General features: G+C 49.6%; 1 protein-coding gene across 1 annotated transcript in view; it reads left to right on the top strand.

Moving 5' to 3' along the window:
* The first annotated feature begins 1,335 nt into the window (after positions 1-1,335).
* The window catches only part of FSTL1 (follistatin like 1), a 42,242-nt gene continuing 16,600 nt past the window's right edge, over positions 1,336-26,977 (top strand). Inside the window, exons 1-2 of the mRNA XM_040571897.1 lie at positions 1,336-1,500; positions 1,608-1,667. Of these exons, the coding sequence (XP_040427831.1) occupies positions 1,498-1,500; positions 1,608-1,667 (63 nt within the window). The 5' untranslated portion in view covers positions 1,336-1,497. The remainder of the gene's footprint in view (positions 1,501-1,607; positions 1,668-26,977) is intronic.

Below are 26,977 nucleotides of genomic sequence, written 5' to 3'. Positions count from 1 at the left end.
CTTTTAAAACGTATTTATCATTTGCCACTCACTTTTGCTTATTGTGGTGCTTGTATCAGGGTGGCTCAGGACGAGCCTGATCTTAAGATGCTTCTGCAAACTAGAGGCTGGCTGAGTTAGCCATAACTCTGCCAGAGCTGGGTCAAGGCAATCAATTCACTCCAAAACAAAGATGCATGTTGTGAAGGTGAGTTTAAAAAAGGAAAAATACAGGACAATGAGAACCACACTGCTCAGCATCAGCAGTGAAATAATTAGACATCTCTTCAGGCTAGATTTATAGGCCAGAACCACGCTCAGACAGAAGCAGAACTTGCTGGGGAGGGTACTTTTAAAAGCAGAATTAGTAGCAGTAGTCCTAAAAAGAAAACAGAGCAAGGCAGCAGAGCCAGAGCGAGCACAGTGGAAGTGCATAGCTCTGACCTGATCCAGGATAACTCTTTTCTAGAGTTTGCCCCTTCCAGCAGGATGCTTGGTCCCAGTGAAGGACAAGGGAACACGCCAGCATCTCCCACGGTGCCTGCCTGTGTTCAGGACACAGCAGAAAGCAGGGCAAGTGGATGGTTCATGGGCAAGTACTTGGTTACAGAGCAAGATGGGATTTCTAAAGCCAGCAGCGTCACTTTTGGTTACAAACAACCTCAAAACTCAAGGAAAAGCTCTTGACAGCTGGTGTCACTTGCTGTAAGAGAGGAGATTTCTGTATTTTAGGCACGGTCACAGAGCACACCCGGGACAGACAGTCTCTGCCTTGCGAGGTCCTGCCTTCCAGCCCCGGCACTACCAGTGGCCTCAGAAATTCAGACCTGAAGAGATGAAACAAGAGGAACACGGTTAGTTACACGCAAACCACCACCACCAGCCACTTCAGGTGGGATTCACCATCCCACAGTCCCGGCAGACACCCAGCTAACTGGTTAACCCAGTTAACCCAGCTAACTTTACCCAGCTAACACCACAAGGCCAGGGGTTCGTGCTCAGGCATTTCCACCTCCCTTCACCCCATGTATCGCCCCTCTGTCCATGGCCAGCACTTCGGTCCATCCATCGGCCTGCAGCACGCGCCCTGCTTTGGGACGAAGCCCCATTTCCACAGGATCTTGTGAAAAAGCCCCCCTGCGCCCCGGGGTCCCCACACACGGACCCTCTCGGGTCCCCGAAGAGGGGCCATGCCCGTGCCCCGTGCCCTGCCCGAGGAGGGGGTCGTCGAGCAGCACGGCCCCCCCGGGGCGCCCCAAAACCCCCTCAGGGGCCCGGGTCAGGGAAGGGGGCGACGGGGGCCCGGCTGCGAGGCCGGGCGGGCCGGGGAGGAGCCGGGCCCGGGGCGGGGGGGAGGCGGTGGGGGTCGGGCCGGGGGTGGAGCCGCGGGCTGGCGGGTCGGGGTGAGGGGAGCCCTCCCCTTCCCTTCCCCTTCCCTTCCCCTTCCCTTCCGAGCTGAGCCGAGCCGAGCCGAGCCGGGGAAGGCGCCGCCGCGACCCGTCCTGTGCCGCCCGCAGCATGGTGAGCGGGGCCGGTGGAAGTTTGGCGGCGGCCGCCCCCCCCCCGGCCCCCCGGCCCCCGACCGGCTCTCACCGGCTTCCCCCTTTCCCCGCTGCCTTCTCTTGCAGGTCTGGAAAACTCTGCCGCTGCTCTGTGCCCTGCTGGCCGCCGCCCGGCTGCGAGCGGAGGTAGGCGGGGGGCTGCGGGGGGCGCTTACAGCACGGGGGGCGCTTACAGCACGGGGGGGGTGGCCCGGGACCCCTGCGGCCGGGCTGGGCTTGGCTTGGCACCCCCTGCCCCTCTCCACCCCCATCATCTCTTCTTTCCTTTTCTTTCCTTTTTTTTTTTTTTATATATATTTTTTTTACCCCTCCCGTTTCCTGCCCTGACCTCCTTTTCCGCACCATTAGCCCCACAAACTCGCAGACCCCCGGGGGCTGGGTTTAAGCGGTGCCCGACCCCCCCCCCACCCGGCGCTGCAGCCTCTGTAAAAGTGAGGTCAGGGACAAAATATTTGATAATTGTGGCAGGGAAATGTGGAAGTGATTTGAAGCAAATGAACTCAAGCTGGGCTGGGGAGGGCGGCCGAGCGCGCTTTCCGCAGGGAAGCGGTCCCGGCTGGGGGACGGGGTGGGTCGTCTTCCCGCGCACATTTTTTCTCCCCACATATTTCTCCCAGATGGCCAGCCCCACCCTAGAGCATCACAGTTTGGCTCTGCGCAAAAATGTATAAACACTTCTGATTCCCTACAGAGAGTTTTCCCCTTTCTCCACCTTCCCGCCGCGGCTCTCTGGGTTGTGGCAAAGATGGGGTTCGCAGAGGAAAGCCGCTCTTCCTCCATCCCCGTCTCTTCGGCGAAGTCCCCGCAAACGCCGGCCTCTCGCCGGCGAGATGAACAATGCCAAAGCTGTAGCACACGAGGTGAGGCAGGGCGGCCGTGAGCGGACCCTGTCCAAGTAGCTCTGGTGGCAGCTGTCGAGAAAACCGAGGGGAGCGGGACTGAGCAGCCGCGTGGGCTAGCGTTTCGCAGCTGCATATACATGATAATATTGTAATAGACTTTCTTCTCGAGGCATGACATACTTATGTAGTCAGCATTTCCATGCATCCCCCTCCAACGCTGTCCTGAAAAAGCCAGAACGGTTTTATCCATTTTTCTTAGGAATCATAAATAAACTTTAACCATTTCTGGTCAACGTGCAGAAAAACTTCTGTCAGAAGGAAGTTCTCGGCAGCGCATCCGTAAGATGAATGGTAATAACAGCTAAATAATAGGGGCAGCGGTCTGAGTAAAGCATCGTGGAGCCAGTAACCAGCAGAAACACATCAAAGATGTGTTTGGCCTTTGATTTCTGATTTCAGTGGCGCCACTAACATTGTGTCGACTCCTGCTTTTTACCTAGTGTACTCTAATTAGGAGAACCTGGATGGCTCCCCAAGTACAAGCACTCTAACATTTCTGTGCCTCAGTGTCCTCATTTACAAACTGAAAGTAAGAAAAATATGCAGCCATTATGCTCAAAACTTGCTCTTAAAAGCCAGTTCATGCTCGAGTGGATAAATGAATGATTTGACTGCTTTCAGAGGTAATGGTCCGGGTGTCAAACCAGCGAATGTTTTGGTTCAATTCCAGCCCAAGTTCAGCAAAACTTGGGAGTGACAGCTGTGGTTGGTTCCAGTTTCAGGGAAAATTGACACCTCAAACAACTTTTCTGTTGGGGTTGAGTCTGATTCCTTGCTGCTGAGTGGTGAGCATCAGGTGGTCACTCCCTTCTATATGTTCTTCACTACCACTGCCCTGCATCTCTGGCATTTAGTAAGATTAGTGTGGCATTTTCCCGTGTGGTTTTCCCTCTAGATTTTGGAAGTGATGACTCTCAGTTTCCTCTGTTTCCGCTGCAGTCTGCAGTTAGTGCCTTTCAGTATGTTCGGAATATTAAGGCTGAGCCTTAAGCTTCTAATCCATTTGTAGGCAAAACTGTATCTGAGCGGTACTGGGGTTTTGCAGAACACTCATTGCTACAATATTGTTAGGTGCATAATTAGAGTCTTTAAAGAAAGAAAGAAATTGCTTCAGTAAATGTTCCTGGCGTGATTTTGTGCAGACTGGAAAATCTGAGACGTGCCAAAACTTGGGAGCTTTTCTTGGCCTGGTTCAGTAATAGTCACAAGAGCAATAGACGGTGAACTGTACTCCTCGGACAGAGGCCAGCCACCAGCTTCAGACAGCACTTTTTGTCTCTCTTTTCCTGGGTCAGACTTGCAAGGAGGAGGCTGTTTGCTGGTATTAGCAGGGATGCTAAGGAGGTGAATCTGCTTGTGTTCTCAGCTCAGGCTTTCCTGAGCAGATGTGGGGGGGGTTTGGGGAAGCATCCATCATGACAGAGGAAAAGGGCGAGGATCAAAAAGTCTGATGAACGTATTAGAAGTTAAACGGCAGGCCCGTAACTTGATCAGTCGTTCATTTCCTGCTGGAGCAGTTGCCTAGTTAGCACTGGAAAGGAGTCCAGTCACTGTTTGACTGCGTCCATGGGGTCCAGGAGCACTTCTACTGGTGGTACCACCATGCTTACACCAGCGTCTTGATATGTCCCATCTGGATACTTGCTTCAAAATAACAGTGAGGGTTTTACTTTTTTCACTGTGCCTTAAGCCAGATCCCAAATCTGCAGGAAAGTTACTTTTCGTTGTGGATTTTAAATGTTAACAAAGATTTATGCCAGCATGAGGATATTGGTGCAGCCTGTGGATGGATGACCTTGCCACTTTGCTGTCCATTCAGATTGATCCCTGAGACCCGTAGCTGTTTCCTTGAATTATCCTTAACCCATTTCTGGCCAAACAAGCCTGCCTTTGGAAAGTGTTGTGTAAACAGTTTAGGCTGACTTAGCTCATTTTGGCTAGAAGGGAGGCGGGTTGGAGGATCTGCTCTTGTGAGATCTACTGACAGATCTGAGGGGGTTATAACCCCCAAGCAGCGCAGTGATGACAAGCATCTGGGAGCAGATTTATAACCTTTTCTAATAGCACAGTGTTTGCAGTGCGTACATCTGTTGTAGCCCTGGGATTAGTTTTTTCACCCACCTCCTTTTTCCTCTGTATAATTTTTCCAAGTGAAAAGCCGCAAGGGGGTGTCGGAGGGAGAAAAAAACAAAGGTTTCGGCCAAGTTCTGTTTGCTTAACTCACCTGAGTGCTTCCTCTCCATCCAACTCAACTGCTTCTGCACATAATGGTGACAACACTCCACCCCTTCAGAGCCAGAAGTGTGCCCCTTCTGCCAGCAGAGTGCTCTTGTGCCCCGGGGGAGAGGAAGCTGAGAGTTCAACTGGTCTTCGTAAAGCCTCACGTACTTCCTCCTGTTGGGCTGTTCGCAAGAGTAAGCCTCCTTTGATTAAACTTTTCCCACGTTTTTGCAATGATGAAGACTAAAACCTGCCGTCTTGATAAATTAAACTTAATAAATTACAGTTGAGCTCCTGAAGCTCTAGGACAAGGCCATAATTTGGACCTCGAGCCATTGTTTTAAGAAGTATCTATTTGGCTTTGAAATTTAGTGGTAGTCTTGGTGCTTATTTCTGTCCTCCTGGCATTGATATTTGGTCCGCGGCAGTGGAAGGGAAGGACGCTGTGGTGCCTGTCAGATGGGTAACGCAGGCTGTTTCTAATCTGCACAGTGCATTAAAACCCAGCAGTTACATGTAACCCGCTAATGTAATAAAAATACAGCTTCCCATGTCTTGTTTCGCAGACTCATCTTCAGTGGGAGGAAAGAATTGCATTTTTTTTTTTTCTATGAGCTGATTTTGGAGTGATAGACATCTTCCTCCTTGGAATTCCACCCTCGAGCTCCAGACCAAGCCCTGCTGGTGCTGCACCTCGAGGCAATAAGTGCATTTTAAATGGGGAGGTAGGGCAAAGTGATTCTGCCCTTTGCAAAGCCTGTTTTTTTAATGTGCATGCAGTGCCTTAGGACTGTGGACAGTCAAAGGGCTCAGGGGCAGGCAGGCGAGCCAGGCAGTTCCTTCTGGGGCACCTTGTGCCATGCTGAAGTCACTGGCCAAACACCCCATGTGCAAGTGCTTCTTTCTGCAGGGACCACAACCTCCGAGCAGCAATATGCGTGGTGCAAGCTCTGAAACAGAAGCCGTGTTGTGTGGTGCTCAGGTCTGTGTGACACCCTAACGCTGCTCTTCAGATGGAGCTGTGATTTGCCGTCAGGTCGGAGCTGCTTTGTGCAAATTCACCGTAGCTGAGTGAATGACTATCTGACAGGGTGCAAATTCCTTGAGGGTAATTAACAGGGGGCTGCTGAGGAGGAAGAGACTGGCTGAAAGACTTCTCGTGCCTGTTGTGTTTTCCAGCTGCTGTTATTGGTACAGCTGCTTACCCATCAGGAGGCACTGGGGCTCCTTTGATCTTTCTTGTGTGGTGTTACCCGAGCTGGGGAATGTTTTTCTTTGGACAGAAGAGAGTTTGTCACAAATCTCAGCCAGGTGTGTCTTTCCAGGCTCACGAGACTCCTATTACCATGCTGGTTTTACCACATATCCTGAGGTTGGTTCCCAGAAATGCCGTGTTTAGCTGCCTTGCATCTACCTTCACAGAGGCGTCAGCTTCTGCTGCACTGGGGTGTCAGAGCTACACTGTGAATAACCAGCATCAATTTGGAGAGATTTATCCCTCGTGGCATTGTCTCCAGCTTAGAGGAAGAGAAGACTAGACTGCTGTAATGCTGTGAAGCTCCTTCCAGAGATGGCTCTGGGTTGCAGGCACTGGGATATACACGTCAGCTTTCCCTGAGGCTGCAGACTTTGCCACAGCTAGTGGGTTATCATTGTATGGTTTGGGTTGGAAGGGACCTTAAAGCTTGTTAGATGTGAACTGGTTGGAGCAGGGGCTTATTTGCTTTTGCACGATGGGGCTCTGATTGCAATTCCTAGGCATCCTAGTACTAAATAAACAAGCTTCAGATAAACAGCCCTGGAGGCTTCAGAAAGCACAGATAAATACTACACGAGCAGCGACTGCATAGCGTTTTCTTACTGTTTGCTCTCAAATATGCTCCAGCTCAGAACAAAAAGAGCTGCTCACCAGTAGGCAGTGGGCTGAAGACACCAGTCAGCAGTAACTTGAGATTACATCTGTTCTCTGCCATGCAAACCACTACCCAGAATTTCCTATGAAATTTTATTGCCTGCTCTATGCTGAAATCTCTCAATTATTACACCATACCTCTTCATTTTAACATGGGACCCAGAGTTGCCTGGGATAGTGGACAGGTAACTAGGGTTACCCATGAGAGGCGATGGAGGAAATCAAGCTTGTGCTCCAGTCTGCACATGTGGAATTTCTTGAGACACTGCACCTGATGTGGAGCGTGTCAAGGGGTCCATAACCTGGAAAAAATTTGGAGGTTCCTTTTGGATAAACAGGCTTGGAAAGAACAAAAGAGATTCGGGATGGACGATTGGGGAGGGATTTGATATCTTATTAGCTCAGCTGCAGGTGGATCCCACGTTTCCACTGTTTGACAGCTAAGCAAATATTTTGGCAGAAGAAACTAAACACTGCTTGAAGATTGGAATGTGTTTTGTCTCACTGGGGTGAGGGTACTCATTTTCCTGTGCTGCTGAGGAAAATACTGAATGCGCCAGGAAAACCAGGAGATTGAGAGGAAAGACTTGTTGGAGCCCTTCTCTGTATGGCTGTTGCAGGGTGGTTCCCTGTATAGAGTTTCCTTTGGCTGTACCCTATCAACTGCTGTCCCAGAGATGGACCTCTAAGCACTTCATCTAAATACTGTCATACCATGTAGTGGACCCCACAGTGGATAGCTTATTTTGTTGTTCCTTCTCCTTTATCCTTCCCTAGTTTCATTCTGCCACCCTTTTAAACAGCAGTGAAGCCGTAAGCATGTGAACTTTTTTTTTTCCTCTTGATTTTATCTCTGTAGAGGGCCTTTCAATGCCAGGAGCAACAAACCAGACTGAGGGAACAATGGAGATGAACAGAATGAAACAGCATGGCAGAGCAGCTGGGTGTCAGTGGTAGGTGCATAGGATTTGCGTGTCTTATGCTCCAAACCAGGATAGCGATGGGCTTGGAAGAGCAGAAGGACGGGGTTGGAGAGCTCTTTGTCACCCACTGTTGGTTGTCATAGTACATGTGCCTCCTGATCCCACCTCTGCTCCTACTTCAGGGTCTGAGACAGGATCAAGAGGCCTGGGGAGCATGGAGCTTTCCATGCTTATTTCTTAATCAGCTTTTCCCCACAATGAAAGCTGCCAGGAAATGATGGTAGCTGCAAAGGTTACCTACAGCCAGAGACTGCTTCTTTATCTGCGAGGAGACATAGGGAGGTAGCGGAAGGACCTGCTGCAGCGGTAACCGTGACAAGACAGGCTGGAGCCTGGCACTGTCTTCTCAAGGCTTCCAAGTCCAGAAAGGGGGGAAGAGGGAAGAGGAAGAGAAGGAAGGAAGCAAGAGTGTGGTGATAGGATGGGCCAGCAAAGGAACCAGCCCCTGCTGGAGTCATGTCCTAGCACAGGAGCCCGCGGCCATCAGAAGCACCACCCTGGGCTGCTCCTCCCTCATCACCCTGCTGCCAGGGCGAGGGATTTTGGGGTGTGGGCCGGGGGCAGAACAAGGGGTTTCTGCCTATCCACTGGGACGGATGGAAGAGGGGGCGTTCAGCAGGTGCTGGCAAGTTGTAGGGTTAGCCCCCAGCAGCAACATGCACTCTCCAGGGATGGGTTTGGTTGTGGAGCCTGTTGCTGTTTTCCTGACAACAAATCGATCTGGAGCGCAGTGCCTGTGGGGCCCCTGCGTGCTATAGCAGCCCTTGCCATTTCAGCACTGGTAATTGTAGCCCGGAGCCAAGAGCTTTCCTTCTGCATGACGTAACTCCTTGCATATGTACTCTTTGCTGCTCTGGGACTTTCTTCTCCTCCTGTGTTTTGGCCACTTTTTCATGTTTATGTTTGAGGAAGCTGAAGTTATGAGGGATTGGAATTACTGTCTCGTTTCCTATATGTAGGAGGAAGAGATTTCCTCAGGGGATTTTTACTATGTCTGGATCGTTTAGTTGTCTGGGTGAGTAAAATTCCTCAGGGATAACCAGAAAGGTTGTGACCCAGCTCTGGTCTGCAGCACACTCATTCAAGCCCAGGAGGCTGGAAGATTAAGGTGGCAGGAGACCAAGCACTCACGTCGAAGGCATTGGCTTGAATTTGGCAGAAAAGCCCTGGCGTTCCCGTCTGAGGACAGCATGTTTGCTCCGCATGATGCAAGCTCTGGGGTGTTCCAGCCCCTGGGCGAGGAATTCCTCATGAGTGATATCGGCCTCATCTTCTTCGGTCGGTGCCGCCTTTCTGCAGTGTCCCTGCAGTGGCAGAGCCACGTGTGGCAGAGGCACCGCTTCTGATGGAGATCCAGTCAGCTGTCCCTGGGACCGGGGACCAGACCCATTGGTAGAGGATGATGTGGCAGTGAGCAGGGTGAGGAAGGAGGACATTTTTCTTTTCTTTTTTCCCCTGTTTCTTTTAAATTGCTTGATTTATGCCCAGTCCACAGTTACAGAGCAAGTCTGGCACACACACTTGCAGATATTATTCCCTGCAGCCCAAGCTAGAGGGGCTAGTGACAAACACAATAGTGCTTTCAGGGGTGCTCTTTTTGGGATCCTTCAAAGCATTCCTCATTAAAGAAAGACCAATTCTTCCACGAGGTTTTGCTGCATGCCCAGGGATTAGAAGCTGCTTGTACAAACTGTAGCCATTAGTGTCTTGTCAAATCCAATTTTACACATCCCTGCTAAGTGATGTCCCCTTCCTGTTCTGTGAAAGATGATACCATGCTCTGGAGTATCTCAAAGTCAGCAAGTTTATCTTGATGGCCTTCTCCTATGAACAAGGGGACCATCAATCTTGTTATTCTGTCCCAACAGTCCTAATTATGCGCCTGTGCTTGGTGATAATTGGTGTCTCCCCTGTGCAGTTGCACACACATCACAGGTTTATGGGGCCCCTCAGCTCCACGCATAGCCCACCTCTTTTCATCTCCTTCGAGCTCCCTTCCTTCTGTCAAATCAGAACATTTTTTCCCTGGCTGCCTGAAGAAACAGAGCTTTATGTGATCATCTCTGCTTGTTGGTACCTTTGAACTTCCTCAAATAACTTTTAAACCCATCAGCCAGTTTCAGCCATGTTTAGCAAAGGGTATTAGGTTCCTACAAGATACTGTGTGCCTCTAAGGTTTGTAAAAATAAAGACTGTGGTACAATAGAAAGGCTCTTTTACAGCCCTTCCTGAGGGAAAAGCTCCAGTGTGAGATCAGCTTTTACTACAGACCAGAGAGGCATTTCGTTGAGTATTCCCCTTTGATCGCAGTTTGTACTTTCTTAGTCACCAAATGCAATCAGCCTCAAGACAGGAATCCGTAGGAGACAGCTTGTAGAACAGCTTGTTGTTGCTCCTCTTTGCACTTTATGGTTTATCCTTCCCTCTTTGATACCTTGGTGCTCAGAGCTGCGTGCAGCCCCCCAGGAGTGTGTCATGGAGGAAAAAGGGCCAAAGGACTATTAATCATGGGGTACAAGGCATGGTTTGTTACCCCTTGCACAGAGCCAGCCTTTTCACAGAGTACCTCGCCAGTAACTCCAGCAAAGCAGATCTGGCAGTGGGGAGCAGAGCAAAATTTGCAGTTGTTGCAGATTATTTGGGGTTTCTGATCTTTCTGGGCAAACGTTGAGTCTTGCAGTGGTATGTGAATAACCCTAGTCTGCAAGGTGTCAGTGCAGTGCCCAAACCCCTCCTAACTTTATGCACGTGAAAAGCTAAGGAGACAGGAGAACAGCTGGGTGTGAATATGTCCTCACAAATCACTACCAAGCTGCTCTGCAGTGCAGCAGTGTGCATCCACACGATGGGGTGAGTTAGGCTGTCCTGGCTGCAGGTACAAGGTCAGCAGTAAACCAGCATTAAACGGAGACAATGGTGGTGGTGGTTTGGTTTTGTTTTGTTTTGTTTTCAGTTTTATGCTTATTAGCTGTGAGGTTTTGGTGGGGGGCAGATTAAAGGAGTCTCTGAGCAGATGTGGTTCAAACATCTTCAGAGCCTGCCTGTAGGCATGAAGAGAATGCAGGCAGACTCTTCTCACCAAATCTGTTTGTTCCTGCGCTTAGCATCCCACCATGATTTGTGTGTAGGCTTTGGACAAGGCACTTAATTCCTCTGAGCTGTGGTGTTCACGTCTGTGAAACAGGAACAACAACTGCGCTGTGCCTCACAGGAAGGTTTATGAAGCTGAGTGCATTCTTGTTAAGAGAAGTTTAAAAGCTCTCGCTCGGAAGGTGCAGCAGGCATTGCAAAGAGTTATTATCCTTAGCAGCGACAGAAATAGCGAGGAGGGTAGGGGTAACGTTTGGACTGGAGTTGTGGTGTGAGGGAGTAATTTATTGACAGGCAGTAAAGATGTGCTTGTATAGGCCATGGCTGAGATGGAGCCCACCGATGAGAAGGAGGAGGTGCTTGGATGTTTCGATGGAGGCAGAGGAAGGGCATGAAGAGGGAGAGCTGGGGTGCATGGCATCAGTGATCGTGTCCCTAGAGTGTTTGTTCTCAGCAAGCATCTCCTGCCATTTGTCGCTCAGAGGGAGCAGCCCGGAGGTGTGCTGAGAGGGGGCACGTGGGCACTTGACACGATGGTGACACAGAGCTCCCCGTGAGCTGCAGGCCGAGGGTAAGTAGAGATTGTGGCACGGGGCGTACTCGCTTGCTTCCCCTGACAGGTCTATTGAAGGTTGACAAGGGAGAGAAGATGGGTTAGCGATTTCCATTGGTTGTCATGGTAACTAATGGAAACTAGTTTTTTTTTGTCTGTCATATATGAAGATGTTTGTTAAAACAACTAGGAAACATTTCTCTCTCCTTTTCTTAACATTTTCACTGCTGCCTTCTGGACTTAAAAAGTACATCGTTATCAGTATATTTCTAGGGAGGTTGTACAGAGGTTTTGAGTGCTGTGAAGTGTGCACTGGGGATGAGCGCTCAGAGTAGGCCACTGCTGAGCAGGTCTGTGTGCTGAGCCTTTTCGCACCCCAAAACCTTCTGCAAGGCTCTCCTGTGAGCATCTTCTCACCAAGAGACCGAAAAGTAGGTGCCCAAAATCGCAGGTTGGTTGAGTGCTGTACCCCATGTAAGCAGATGATTAGCTACTCGGAGGAAAAAAAAAAAAAAAAAAGAGGCTGGATGAACTGGAAATAATAATGCCAATTTATCAGCCAGTGAGTTGTCAGGCTTACTGACACAGTGACAGTAAAGAGCTTTGAGGATTTCAGATTAAAGGTGTGGGTGAAGCACAACGTATTATTATCACTATTTCATGTAAACAACAGCATGTCTTGTCACTAAAAATATGGCTGTCTACCAACTCTACTGACACTAAAAGGAGCAATTTTCTCTATAGATGATGAGGCCGTAAGGAGCTATTGTGCTTTACGTCTTATGTCCCCTTGCTTACTGCAGACCATATATCCAGCTTTGTGATGAATTCCATTTGCTCCGGACTCTAAAGCGTGTCCTAAAAAACATCGAGTCTTGATTAAGTAATTACCACAAATGGAAAATACCACTGTGTTTGGTATGTTGCTGCAGCAGTTAATTATCCTCGTGCTGTTACACCCCATTTCTTGCTTGCATTTGTTTGGTTTTGATCTGCAGATGTTGAATCTTGTGCCTGATGGCGGAACAGAAGAGGCCTTCAGTACCTTGCGTCTATTCCCCGCCAGTACAACCGTGGTGTGTGACAAGGATCGTGGCCAGTCTTGTATTAGGCAGGCTGAACAGCATGAGCCCCTCAGGCCGTCCCCGTGTATGGGATATTTCCTAGCTGGGCCTCCACACGTTGTGGTCCCCTGTCCCAGCCTGGTGGCTCTGCCTGTGAGGGGCTTCCTCCTTGCTTTGTGGTGACAGGACATCTCCACGCGCTGCTGGTGGGAATCCGTATGGCCTCGAGCAGTGCAAATTGTGTGAAGAAGAAAGGCAAAGCCAGCAGTGCAGCCTGGTATAGTGTTGGGGAGATAACACCCAATGTTGGAGGCTGGCTCTGTTTATAGGTGTAACTTGGTTTGGTTTATGTGCAGGCGTCAGGCACTGAGGCCTGCACATAAACTGAGGGGGCACAAAGAGCAAGCCGGCTGCCTCCGCTCCAACAAACACAAGCCATTACCGGCAAGCATGACCCAAATTGGATGCAGTTAGAGGTGGAAACAGCCAGCTTTCTTGCTATTTGCTCCACCCTTCTCAAAAGATGAATTTCTAACCAAATAACAATACGGAAATTTGTTCCAAGAGCAAATCTTGCTTGCATGCTGTCCCAAGGGCATGGGCTCAGCTCTGAGATGTGCTTGTGCAGGCTTGGCACGATCTGGCTGCATCTTGACTTGGACCTTGGGAGACTTCTGCACTTAAAGCGCACAATAAAGATTCAGATGCTATTAAAATACCCTTTTTTGTTGCTTCGTTTCCAGCTTTGTCTTTAAATATGGATGTTTGGGGCTTTTGTCTGGTCTGAAAGCAAGTAGGAAGTTCAGTGCATTCATTGTTCTCGGGTCCTCTCCAGTTCTCGCCTCAGGAAGGCTGTGTGGGTTAGGGTGAAGGTTTGTGCTTTCATAGCTTGAAGGCATCTTTCTGCAAGGCAGCGTTAACTGGGTAGCGCAGGCATTCAGATAAAGGCTTAGGCACTTTGCCTGTGAGCAAGCTGGTTGGAAGTCTTTCTCTATATGGTCATTTATGAGAGGTGAGAGGAGATGGTTCGCTTGTCCGAAGCAGTGTTTTCATCCTATGTTCTGCCTCGAGCTCAAAGCCCGTTCTTTAATCAAAGTCTGGCAAAAGGCAACCAACTCCTGTGTGCCTCAGGGCTGTGATTTTTAAACTCAGAGCCAAATGTTCTTGCGACGTGTGTCTGTCTGAAGGAGCAGTTTTGCAGTGGGTGCTGTGCAAAAAGGTGAGTGCCTCTTGTGCTGCTCTCTGCATGCAGCTCTGTCTCCCTCCTCCTCCTTCTCTATGCTGGCTCTGGCTCCTGTGCTGCTAGGCAGCTGAAAACTGAACCCTACCCAAAAAAAAAAACAACCCTCCAGTTGATGCAGATCTTTTAGCTTTTCATTCTTTGTCCCTGCACAGGCATGAGAGAGCTGATGTGGGAAAACCCAGCGCAGGGAGAGGAAAGGGCAGGACCGCCCCTGCAGCCGTGGCTGAAGACCGTCTTGGGTCACGAAGCCCAGCAGTAAGGCAGGGTCCTTTGCCCCTTTGCTGGCTGCTCCTTCCCAGGCTGGTAGCTCTACTCTGAGCTTTCTGCCAACCCCCTGTACCCAGCCACTGCTGCCCCATAGCGGGGCTGAGCTCACAAGGGTCATGGTAAGGGGCTTGGAGACCACCAGCAGAAACATCTCTGCTGGGATGTGGCGGCAGCTGTGTGAGAGGAGGAAGAGGAGGTGCCTCCCTCTTTGCCCTGGCCCGTCCCCTGCTACTGACCACAGCCCCCATGAGAGAGGCCCCTTTGCCGGCTGCTCCTTCCCACTGAAACACAAGAGCATTAACTCTTTCTCAGCAAACTGTTGTCTGTCCTGATTTAAGTCCTCTCCCACAAAAGCCGTGTCTCAGGGAGATGTGCTGAAGTGGTGGCACTGGTGTGAGGCTACACATGGGCTTGTGGACAGTGCAGGGCTGTGGGGCTGAGCCAGTGTGACCCCCTGCCCAGCCCACCCCCATCCATCCTGCTTATCCTGTTAGGGTCAGAGCTCTGCCATGGGGGGGTCTCACTGCAGGTTTTTGTTTGCTTCCTGTTTTGCTTAGCGCAGGCTTCCTATGTGGTGCTGGATAGGCAGCTGAGACCCAGGGCCATGAAGATGGATCTGTCTGTCTGAGGTTCGTGAAGAAGGAGGGAGTTGTTCTTAAGTCTATTAAATGGTGGTACAGGTCTGGGCCCAAGTACTTCAAGGTGGATGTCCCGGCAGAGCACAGTGATTCCCCTGCTCCCACATCAGCACATGAGATTCCTAAAGGAGAGCTTTCCACCTTGTGACCATGTTTAGTTGATAATTTGGTGCAATTCATGCCTGTCCTCAGGAAGTGTTCATCTTACGCTGTCTGAAGAACATATTTACAGCTATCTTGGCTTTAGCACCTCGGATTTTAAGTTTAGCCAGCAGGTGTTCGCGCAGTAAGTACCAGAAGTCCCAAGTTTGTTCCTTTCTGCCTCAGTCCCATCCAGCAGCATTATGTGTTTCTAAGAGTTTGCTGAAAGCATTAGGTCGTCTCGGGGAGAAGTGCCTGTATTTGCATCATTTTTGATGGGATTTAGCTGTTAAAAGTCAGGCACACCGCGTACTGCTGGCTGCTGTCCCGGTGTTAGTGTAGTCTGATCCCGCTGCAGTTGCATGGTTTCTAACAGGGAAGGGGGAGGGGGGAAATTACAAATTACAATATCTTGGCTGAGATGAAGGTACAAGACCCAGGCAAGATGAAGAAATGCAGTAAATTCCATGCATGGAGCATATAGAAGTAAAGCACGTGTCTCACGGAGTGTTGCTTTGTGTGTTTGATGGCATATGAGGAGGGGAAGAAATGACAAGGTTTAATGGGACATTGATGTGACCGAAGGAGCAGGGTCAATATGGCAGAACTGTGCTGACATCTTGGTGTTTCAGAGGATATGAGGCTCCTGAAAGCCTTGTGTTTGCTGTAACAAAAGACTTGGATTTTTTTTAGAGGATTAAAGTCAGGCAGCTGAGGTGCTGAGTGACCATGGATGCCTGCTCCACCCTTCGCCTGAAATCGCCACCACACAGCAGGGGTGACTGGACAGGCCACAAAGCGTATCCTGAGTACGTGGATTGACGACATGAATTTGGGTTAGGTTTACTGTGATGGAGGAAGCAGTAAGCAGTGACATGCCAGTAGCTGCTTCACCACCTTTTGGCTCTCTTTGCTGTTCAGCGAGCGTTTGCTTTTAGAGAGAAGGCAAAAGTAGTGTCTCTTATGGATACTTGATTTAAATCTGTTTCTGCACCCTGGACTTGATGCTGCTGGCTGTGATGCTAAAGGCTTGTCACGTTCAAGTCCCTTCTCAGAGGCTGGAAATAATCTTTTATGCACATGTTTCATGGAGCCAAGGGTGCCAAGTGTTACTTGCTCTCGCACTTGGTATGGGTAAGGATTTGATGGTTCATACGGAAAGTGAGAATCAATATCAAGTCCCCATGAGCGAAAAGCTGCTGCAGATCAGCACACACGTGATTCCCACTCATGTTCACTGTATGACACTTGGTCCCTCTTTGGTCAGGGCTGTTTTCTTCTGGGTTAGCACGCTGAAATGACTCAAGTCTTATAAGTGCTAAAGCACTTAGAGGGAAAGGAAGGACTTGCAGCCAACAGCTAGATTGGCGTAGGCTGTCATAAAAATGTTAAGATGTTGTGAATTCCAGTAAGTTGTTCGTTGCAGGCTAAAATTATTTACAGTACCTTGCTTTTGCCATGGGATAAAGGAGTACATTCGTGCCGTTTCAGCTCAGTGGGATAACTTTTTAGAGCTGGTATCTTACAGGTACATTTCACCTGTCAGCATGCTAGATGCATCTTGAAACCTCTACAGCTTCACAGGGTCTGGGCATTGGGAAGGGAAAGACTGTGGCAAGCTTGGCAACTTTTATCCTGGGAGACCTGTAAGACCTGCAACAAGGAGGTTTTTGTGCTTCTTTGGGTAGGGGTGTTTTTGTTTTGTTTTTCATTTTTATTTCAAACTAAGCTAGCCCAGATTGTTGGAGATCCAAAAAGTAAGGTTTATTTTCTCAGGAAAACAAACCAAGATAATCAAAAATTGAAATGCAGTGTTGTGTTACCAAACCTTTTGTTGCACAACATTAGATTTCCAATAATGCAAAACCTCAAGGTGGCTTGCAGAACACTACATCTGTTTATCGTGGCTTGGTACATTATTATAATATCACATGCTACTTCTAAAATCATTGTGGGGGGAAACAGATTGCATTATATTTATTTCCTGCAGCCTATACGTTTGTACAAGTAGCATCTAGCGTAGCTGTTCAGCATGGCAAGCATAACATCAAGTGCATAAGAATAATGTCTGCACATACTTAAGCAATTTGTTCTCAGTATTCAAAGACTACCATTGATTTCCTGGTGTGCTTGAGTCAAAGCCAGCTCTAGGAACACATTTTAATAAATGCTTTGGGTGTGTGAATTTCCTGGGTTTTCTTAAATCTCTGTTGAAAAAGAAAAGCCATTGTCCCTTCTGAGTTTGCTATCATAATTTTTTTCTGATTCACACAATTTTACCACTGAAATCTCTCCTCTGCATAGGAGAAGAGGGTCTGGTTACATTAGGAATTATAAAAATAGACCATTCCTGCATTCAGGCATATCGCTGCTGGAGCCCAGCCCTGCAGAGGGCTGACTTAGGGTCAGGAAAACTCTTGGCTTTGTTATAGGTGGCTCTGGCTGGAGCTGATGGAAGACGCTCCAGTTCTTACAGGGGGCTATGGGCTAGCAGGGACGTGATGGGTCGTGGTAACTCCTGCAGACCTGGTTTTATCTTCTGCACCTGTGGCTGCCTCCCCCTGGAGCGAGCAGTAGGCAGCCAAAGCAGCCTCTCAAACAGCAGAGGAGTCAGAAGAGAGGCATGGCAGTGCCTTCTGGAGAAGAAGCATCTTCCTTAACTTCTTCAGCCCTTCCGTGTACCTGTTTTCGTCCAAGTCTCTCCTAAGCTGCTAGGGAGACATTTTGTTCTGTTCTTCCCCTCCTTGGATGTGTGGCTGCGAGTCTGCGATCTTGCTGAAAACCGGCGGTCATCAGCAGCTCAGTTTGATACCTTGGGCTGTGAACTGTAGTGGCTGAGGCACAAGCGTGTATTTCTTTCTGCTGACTTTATTAGGGGAGCAATAAATTCTGGCTGGCCGGCCAGGTGGACAGCCAGGGCTGGCAGACAGCTGTGAAAGCTAATGTCTTCAGCTGCTGCACTTGGATGTGTCAGAGGCTGCCTTCTGAAGCCCTTAGTCTGCTTCAGTTTTATGGCTACGGGACTTCATTTTTCCCTCTGGAAGTAATGGCAAGAATCCACTTGTTCTCCTGCAGCGTCCAGGGACACCGTATGGTCTCACTGGGGCTTCTCCTCCCAGCCCCGGCCGCGGAGCCTCCTGCTGAGGTGCACAGACTTGGCTGCCCACGCTGCACCAGCTGGGGCTGTCCTGCTCTTAACGGGAAAGGCAAAAATTGCGTGGCCTTCTTGCCCGCTTATTCGTCGCGTTCATTAACCGGGAAACTTTCTCCGCCGAATACCGACGTTGTTTATACTGCATTAAGCAAGGGAAACGCGCCAAATATTTTATGCTTGTTTAACTTAATATACGTCCACAGTCAGTGCGCTCCCCCTGTCTTTGATTTAGTTTTGAGATAAAGCATTTACAACACCGAGTTTCCAGCCTGCCTGCTGTCTGTACGGTTCCCCAAACGAGGGGATTCGTAGCGAAACATCAGCTCAGCCATTTCTGCAGCGCCGGTGTGGAGGAGGACTGGGTCACCGCCATCTTCTCGTGGAGCCGAGTGCCCCAGTGCAGGAAGGATTTGTCAGGCGGTGTTAGGCTGATGCTGTGGGTTTCCAGAGAGGTTGAAGGCTTTTGTTTCCCTTCCATGTTTCTAAGGCTTTTCAGCATCTCTAGATGCCAGGCTGTCTGGGGGGAAATACAGCCCTGGCAGAAGAACCAGAGCAGCTCTGACAATTTTCTCTTTGAGGAAGGAGGTTGGAGGGAGGCGTGTGGGCATGGATACGAGAGGCAAATAGGAGAACATAAGTCTTCTACAATGTGGTACCAGGGAGGCCAGGAAGCCAACCTGAAGTGCTCAAGGTCACCTCAGATTTAAGGCAGTACACAGGGAGCCCCAATGGCTGGAAGCATCGGTAGAGCTACAAGTGCTTGCAAGCCACATCTCAGGTACTCCCTCTGATGAGAGGGGCCTAACAGAGCTCTCTGACATCTGGCTTCTTGATAGTTGGGAAAACATACCAAAAAAATTAAATTAAATGAACAAGCAAAAAATCCCATGGAAATAACCTGTCCCCAGGCCAACTTAGTTGGCTTTGGCAACTGGAGATCTGTTGTCTGTGTGGAGATCTTGGCTTCTGCTGCTGCTATAAACTTTCAAGTTTCTGGGATGTTTCCCAAGGTCTAGCACAATCACCTTTGCTGCTCAGGAAGGAATGGCTGCTGTGCAGGTACCGTTTACTTCTGTGTGAGCCACTGCCTTGTCATTTTGTCTTGCTCCGTTACCTTTCTTTCGCCTTGGCTGCCCCCCATCCCACGTTGCAGAGCTCCAGGGCATAAATCCACTGAGCTGCAGCTCCAGGTGCCGTGAAAAATTTATTTCTGCTAGGAGACAGGCGCTGCTTGGGCGACTGCTGCTTGGGTGACCAGGGCAAATGGCACTTGGAGGCAGTGCTTTGTGCAAGAGCTAGCTGTCCAGGATGGCCTCAGACCCTCCAGGAGCGAGTGCTGTGCTGCCAAGGCAGCCACGGGGAGAGAGGAGACCTGGGACCAGCAGTGCTGAGCTCTCGCTGAGGCTGGTTCGACGTTTCTCAGCCCTGCTCGCCTTTGTGGTGCAGAGTATTTGTAATTACATTTTGCCTTCTGCTGCATCATCTGTCTCAGCCCATTAGAGCACTTGCTGGTTAATTACTTAAGCTGCCATCAAGCCTTACATTAAGAGTTATTACATCTCTCTTACTGTGGACAAAAACAAGCAAATGAAGCCATCACCTCCAATAGTCTTCATGCTCCTTGTAGAGATGTGGCTGCAACCGCTGAGTCCATGCCCCTAACAAGAGCATAATGCTATGCTTCTCTTCCAAAACAAAATAAAAAACGACAGAGGAAGGTCAGCAGCAAGGCAGGAGCCACCCACACTCTTGGCTCGTAGATCCAGGCACTTGCTTGCTGAGTGCCTGAGAGGGGCGGCAGTTTCTCCAGTGGATCAGCAGAAATAAGGGAAGAGATACAGCCACCTTCACAGGCAAAGGGTCTGTGGTACCTGCACATCCCGTTCACACTGGTGCGCATCCAGGCTCTAAGTTGGACGTAATGGACAATGACCTGCAGGAGTGCATGTAGAAGGTGAAGTGGTCCCCCTGCTTTTCATTTCATTGCTCCTCGCCCTACCCCAAGCCTGTAAAATCCTGCTTCAGTCCCTGCAATCACACAAGAGAGCTAGGGTGGTTCAGGCAGTGTGATCAGGACCTGCAAGCTGTAAGGGGAAGGATTATTCTTAACAGCGACTAAAGATTCAGAAGTGGAGTCATCAGACTCTAGAAAGGCGACTGAGCACATGCAAACTGGTAATTTCCATACTCACATGCTACAGACTTACCTCTTTTTGCAAGCAAGAGGTACCAGGGTGACTCACCTGCCAGATCCAGGCTCTTGCAGTGGCAGAGGATTGCTCTGCATTCCTAGCAAAACAACTTTAACAATTCCTCGAGCACGGACAAAATAACTTAATCATGTTCTCCAAAACCACTGACCTTTTCCTGTTGACACTTGAAAAAAGGAAAAGTCAGCCTGAGGCAAACACCTGGGATGGAAAACTTCAACCTGAGCAGTTAGTGCCGGCAAAGTTATCAGCAGTGGAAAAGGTGGTTTCGTAAGGGGAAGTGTCAGGCTGCTTTTCAGCATTGGGTGCTACCCCTTCCACCCGTAACGGGGCAGGGGGACACCTTTACAGCACAGGCAGTCGATTCCCAGAATGGCTGAGTTCCCCCAATTTTCTCTTTCTGTGTGGTGTTCAGGATGCTTTCAGTCAGACATTTCGTGGCTTCTCCATCTGCCTGGGGGTATTGCTGTCACCAGCTGAACTTCAGACAGCTTTGCTGGGATTAGCCTAGACATGGGGGATTATTGAAATACCTGTCGAATCTTGGCGATCTGCTTTAAATTCATTCCCTTTAGTACTCTGAACTCAACTCTTGCTCCTTACTCCCTGATTAGTAGTCTAAGTTATTGCTGATGAATTTATTATAAACACCAGCACTGAGATGAACTGACACCGAGGCCATTTCATGCGTGCCATCGAGGAGCCTTCGGATGGGTACAACTGCTAGTTACCAGTGACACTGGGGCACAACTGCAAGTAGTGCAGAAACAAAAGCTTGCATAACCCAGTTATCCAGGGTACAGGTTGTGTCCCTGGTTCTAAATCTCCTCTCCATTTCTGAGCAGTGGAGATGTGTGCAGAAAAATATCTCTCCTGTGAAACCTCCTCTCATCTTCCTATCTCCCTATGTAAAATTCCTACACCAACAGCTTCAAAGACAATGCTGCATTGCTTAGACATTTAATACTGTGGAATTCATCTTGGGAAATAATATAATTGTATTTTCTTCATAACAGAGCCATTATACCGTCGAAAGCAAAACTTTCTGTTGCATTAGCCAACAGCAAGCAGAGATTGCTGGGAAAAGAAAGTGCTTAGCTTAACCTAAATTTTTTACTAGCAAGAAAAATGGAGTGAAAACAAAATGAATTTATTATGAAATGGATTTGTTTCTGGGCTTTCTTATTGTGCTGTTTGCTTTCTTTGAGGGCATTTAGAGCTGATCAGCAACCCTGGAGACAGAAGTCCATTATTTATCCAGAGAGCAGATAGCAGTGGAGAGGCAGCAACGCAGGCTCCCTCCCTCCCGCTCCAGTCCATCCTCTGCATCCCTCCTGCATTCCCAGACGGGACCTCAACTTTGTCCTGAAGGGATCATTTCCAGTGGGGCGAGGACAGCTGTGTGTGATCTGCTGCCTTCAGATGAGGATGCCGAGGGAGGCAAAGGGTTTGCTGAAGGCTACTGGCTGCTTGGGGCCAGGTCCCCGCACGTGTTCAGTGCTTCGTTTCTGGGAGCTTTAGCTTTTCCCTTTCAGAGAGGGGAATGAAGCAAGTGAGCCAGATGTGAGCTGGTCGTGCAAGGAGCCGTCTTTCTGTTCATTCCCAGACAGGTGTAACCAAAGAGCAAATCCATTCTGCTTTCCTTCTCCATCCCTTTCCTTGCATGTCACATCTTGTTGTATGAAGGATTCTTTTTCCCTGGAAGAAACAGGAATTTGGCAGATGTGACTTATCTTCCCTATTGTTATCTTAGCCAAGCTTGCATTGTAACAAAAATATTGAATGCCATTTTGAAATTTTTCTTTGCCGTCTTCTGGATGGAAAATGGGGTTAGGCGGCATATTTTCACCCCTGATTTGGCCAGCCCCCAGATTTCCATTGCAATGGAGGATTTTTCTGTCCCGTTTCTTTAAAAATGTTATTGATAGCAGTCAAAACACAGACTTCTTTTGTAAAAGACCGTTACTTATTAAGAAGGACATCTGTTATTACCATATATTTTCCACCCTTATGCTGGGCAGGATTGGGGTATGAAATGCCAGGGAGGTAAATGTGTTGTTCATGATTAAGCATAGAATTAGTATATGAATAAATAGGTAAAAGTTGGCCGTGAGTGCAGTAAGTCTTGACATTAGAGGAAAGCTCATAGCTGTTAGAGGGTTTTGAGAGCAGGCTTTCAGTGAGTGTCAGAAAGGCAAAATTAACATCCTTTGTTTGGTGTTGTATAAATGGAGTTGTATTTAGAGGGGCCACTGACAGCATGGAGATGGAGGATGACTCAAGAGGTGCCTCCCTGCCTTGTGTGCTTCCTACACGTGTGTGGTCCTGCTGGGAGCTCTGCAATGACTGTGTCACCCAAAGGCAAGTGTTTGTGGTGGAGAGCGTTGCTGGAGAGCAATAAGGCCAGCCTCTTGGGAAAGAGGGTAAGGAGAACGTTTTTATTCCCGACTCCTTTGAGAGAACACGTGCTTGTCGTCCAAGTATCATCACTAAAGAACAGTGGAAATCCTGTTAAGTTTCCTTTGACCCAAAGAGCCAAAACCCAAATTCTTACGTAAAACTAAAAGGATTCTAAGACCACGACTGCCAAACACCATTAAGAAAACCGAAAACTAATCAGGGGGGAAAAACAGTTTTCAGCTTGACACCTTGGAGCAACGGGAGCTGCCAGCAGCTGGAGGAAGTTCAGCGCTAATGACCAAGGTCTGACACTCGAGAAGAGAAATTAAGCAGGCAGCAGGACAGGTGGTGTAGCAGAGACGCATCAGAGAGCTGAGTTTATTGCCAGGAGCACCTTTGCTGGGAGCACCTTGCCGCAGCAGTGGTGCGAAGGTGGGCTGGTATGTTTGCTGGGCACAGAGCTAGCTCCGCACCCAGATGTGCACCCACAGCATTTTCGAGGAAAGCCAGCGAGCCAGGAATGCATGAGGATGCTGGAGCCTGTGCATGCTCACAGCTTTTTGTCTCCAAAACACAGCCTGGCCAGGCCACAGGGCAGAAAGCAAAACATCCTGGGACGAGTTCAAAAAGCACTAGAGAAGAACTTGTGCTTTTGGAGGCGGTTCAAGCGGCGATCTCTCTTCCAGGAGCAGGGGCTCCGGGAGGTGCGGAGAGCGAGTGCTTGGGTCATTACCAAAACTGAGATAGGAAAAGGCTCCTCTGGTGTCTGGGGGACAGGGAGCAATGGGATGGCGCTGAGCATTGGAGAGGGGCTGAGCAGAGCAGGGTGAAGAAGGGTGTTTCCCCGGTAAAATTCTGGCTGAGAGCTGCCTCATAAAATCAGCGCTGCTTGCTTTGCTGGAGTGACTCAGAGGAAAGGATGCTTTCCCCGAAGCAACATCTATTTGGGTTTTCGTAACCACCAAAGGGAGCTGGGGCTTTGTCTTTCTGTTTGTTTGTGTTTTCAGAGTCGAGCCATGGGAGTCAGCACCAACAATCTTCCCAGCTAGACAGGAACAAATTCCATGATGGCAGGGAGCGGGGAGAGGGATGTCTGCAACAGTTCTTCGTTATTTCCAGACACTGTCACGAAGGGCCAGATGGAAGGAGATGAAAGAGCGAGAAGAATAGGTTGATTTAGACACCAAGCAGTGATGTTTTAGGAATAAAGCCATAGGAATAATTGTCTCTTCTTTTTAATTCCTTAGCTGAATCAGACTCGAAACAAAAATTTCATTTCAAATCAGCTGAAATTCTTCTTTTATTCTCAACAACAACAACAAAAAAAAAAAGAACTGACAAAACAAAAAGTTGTTAAATCACACCAAAAATATTTTTATTTTGCTTTCTTTAACCTTTAAGTTTGCATAAAATACTTTGTGAAATACATTTCAAAATAAAAAAAAAAAAAGGGAAAATAGTTCACTTTGGAAATAATTTGGGGATCAAAACTGTTGCCCGAAGTAGGTACAAATTTGCAAATAGTTTTGGTCAGCCTCAAATTGCATCTTCCAGTGGATCAGCTCCCTGCCTGAAAAACATTGCCCAGCCTTACTTAGGAGTTAAAGGAAATCAATAATCGCTTCTCTTGCTTCTTAATCAGAGTTGCCTTTGGGCTGCAAATGCTGGCGAGGCTCTGCTTTCAGCACGGTGCTGCAGCCTCGGGATGATGAGGGGAGCTCTCCTTTGGGACAAGAAGGGTGTTGTGGCTCACCTGTCCTCAGGGCAGACCTCATACTGTGGAAGTTTCCTTCTTGCCTTTCAGCCACAGCAGCTGCCATGGTTAGAGCGAGCGGGAAGATGTTGGAAGTCTCCCAGACCCGCAGCACTTCGCCAGTGGCAGAGGGAAGGCTCTTAGGGCAGCGAGAAGCAGCGTTAGCTCTGCACAGGGAGGTTTTAGGGGCTGGAGCCAGGTCTGGGTGCTCTCTGGGGGATTGCAGGGGCAGCAGCAGCTTGAAATGTCCCTGATGTCCCCGTGCTGTGGTCACGCTGTGGGGCTGCAGGGATACTGCCCTCCAGTTTGATTGGATTTGCTTGTTACTGATGTGACGTTTCTGAGAGCCCAAAAAGTGCGTGCACATCTCACCCTGTGGCTTGTGTGCTTGCACAGCCCTCCCCGCTTGTAGACCTCTTCTTGTAGCAAGGATTTTCACTTAGCTTTCACCGCAGTGTTTTTCCTCTCCTCCTTCCAAGAGCAGTCACACGCAGTCCTCTGCCAGTTGTCAGGTCTTCAGTAGTAAAAGCTGAGGTTACAAGAACCTGGAGAGCTTTCTTCGCCCGCCTCCTGAAACCCCAATTTGCATTTTGGAGGTTGTAAGACAGCAAAGCCTTGGCGGACTTGCCTTCAGCTCCCTCTGGCTACAGGGGCACAGTTTAACCTTTGATGGAGCCGTGCCTTTTTGGCAGAAGTACTGCAGATAAGCTAGGCTTATCCAGGCTAGTTCCCAAGCCTTCCTGAACTTCTCTGCTCTTGTGGGTTTGTTTTACTCCACTTCTATTGTCAGATTTTCCTTTTAGTTTGATAACAGATCCTGAGCATATGGTTTCACGAATGGGATGCTCTCTCAAGACCACGGGCAAAGGCAAGTTGTTTAGACTGAGTGATGCCTAATATTAGGGCTTGTTCTGACCCTTCCTTGCTGTTCCCAATGTATATATAGGATCTCAGGACCGTCCCCATGATAAAGAAGCTTTGAAGCAGGGTAATGGCCATGGCAGGGAGTCCTGTCTTCTGGGCAGCCTCCAGCAGAGCCGCTGGGTGGAGCAGCCCCGAGGCTGCTCTGCCTCAGCAAGGAGCTGAGCAAGTCCTTGAGCAAGGCTAGGAAGTGCACGACTGGCCCGTGCCCAGTCCTGTTCTCGCTCTCCTTCCCACACCGAGGCTGACTCAGTGCTTCCTTCCAGTTGCACAGCAGTTTCCACTGCTTTTTTGCAACGTGCTGCGGTGGAAGGGGGGTAAAGAAGGACCAAGGCGCAGAGCTGGGAAGGCGGATCATCGGGTCCATTGCATTAGTGATGGGAACAAAAAACCTGAGGTTTCTTGTGCAAGAAGCCGGAGGCTGCTAGTAAATCTCAGCGTCTCCTGCTCTCCATGCTCCTCTTGTGCTTCCAGTTACCGGAAGAGGTGAGGAGATGCCGTAGGGCTGTAAATCCTAGCTTGCCTCCAACTGCTCAGCTCATTCTTCCCCGCGCTCCATTTGGAGCCAGGTGGTGGCCAAGAAATGTGGCAGATTTGGGGCCCGTTCAGAAATAAATCGCTCTGGAGAGATCATCCCAGCTGGCCAGAGGAATGGGCGACAAAACTTACTGGCAGGATCAGGAAAATCTGCAGAGCCTCTGAGAGTGGGAAATCGGCACCCCAAAATGGGGCAGGTGGTGTCAGGGCTGTGGTGCTGGGTTCTGTGGGCTTGGAAGCACTGCCCAGGGTACGGAGTGTCCCCCTGTCCTCCTGCTGAAATTCAGCAGTTAATGCTGGCCACAACAAAACAGGATGGAGGACTGCAGTTCCCAGAAGACCAGCCGTAGTGAAACAGAGCCTGGCCCAGGGCACCGGGGGTCTGGGAAGGAGACTCATGCTCCATCAGGGACCGTGACTTGTATTTCAGATTGCAGAGGTGTCCTGGCCCTGGACCAGGCCTTGTTCTTGAGCAAATCCCCACCCTTGGGCCAGTTGGACGATGGTGCCAGTCTCATCCCGCAGCCCCTGTGAGTTTAACTTCATTGGGAATCTTTGCTGTGCACCAAGATCCTTCCCGGTGCACAGGCGTCTTTTTTTTGTTGCTTTTTCCTGTCCCAAAAGAAAGCAATTAACAGGATTCCTCCCGCTGAGAGCTGACGTCCCTCCAGCTGGGCTGGCATGCACGAAGCAGCCCCTGGCCTCCTGCAGGCGGAGGGAGGAGAGCTAGGAGGCAGTGCGGATTTATTTGGCTGTGACGTTTTCGAGGCCGTGACTGGGAAGGGGTTTTTAGGGTGAGCGGCAGAGCGAGGCTGCAGCAGCAAGGGAGCTGCCAGGCTCAACCTCCCTGCCTCGTAGCAGCCATTTTCCAGACTTGTTTGTGATCGAGATTTCCTCTTCCACAAACTCTCGTGTCATTGTTCCCCTTACGGGGCCTCACCGGTCATTGCCTTGTGATGGAAAATATGAGGTTGCAGGAGCCAGAGCAGAGGCATTCCTTCAAGCTTAAAAGGGAAAACAGAGCCCTAGCACGGAGGAGCCCCTGCGAGAGGTGTGCCTGGCTCCCTCGCTGCTAGCAGCATCTCGCTGCAAGAGAAATCAGCTGTTTGGCAGATGGCTTTCCCCTCTTTGTTAGGTTACGGGGAGAAAAGCCTCCTTCCTCCAGTTGCTGCATCCCTTTCCTTGTGGGCACCAGCTCCTGCCTGCTCGCTGTGGGACACCAGAAAGCCCTGGCTGCTGTGTTAGGGCTGCGGTCCCTGCCATGCAGTTTGCACCGCATTCGGGTGTGCTTGAGGACCTCCTGTGACACGTGGCTGGTCACCCAGGGGAGCCGAGGAGAAGCAGCCCTCCTGTGCAGGCACAGGGCCGGGCACAAACCCAGCTGGGACACGGCGAGGCAGAGCTCTGCGCCACCTCCCCGGCCTCTGCAAGGCAGCCTGGTTTGTGTC

The sequence above is a fragment of the Cygnus olor genome, chromosome 1 (assembly GCF_009769625.2).
Source record: "Cygnus olor isolate bCygOlo1 chromosome 1, bCygOlo1.pri.v2, whole genome shotgun sequence".
NCBI lineage: Eukaryota > Metazoa > Chordata > Aves > Anseriformes > Anatidae > Cygnus > Cygnus olor.
Note: the sequence above shows the minus strand (reverse complement) of the source record. Positions and strands in the feature narration are given on the sequence as shown.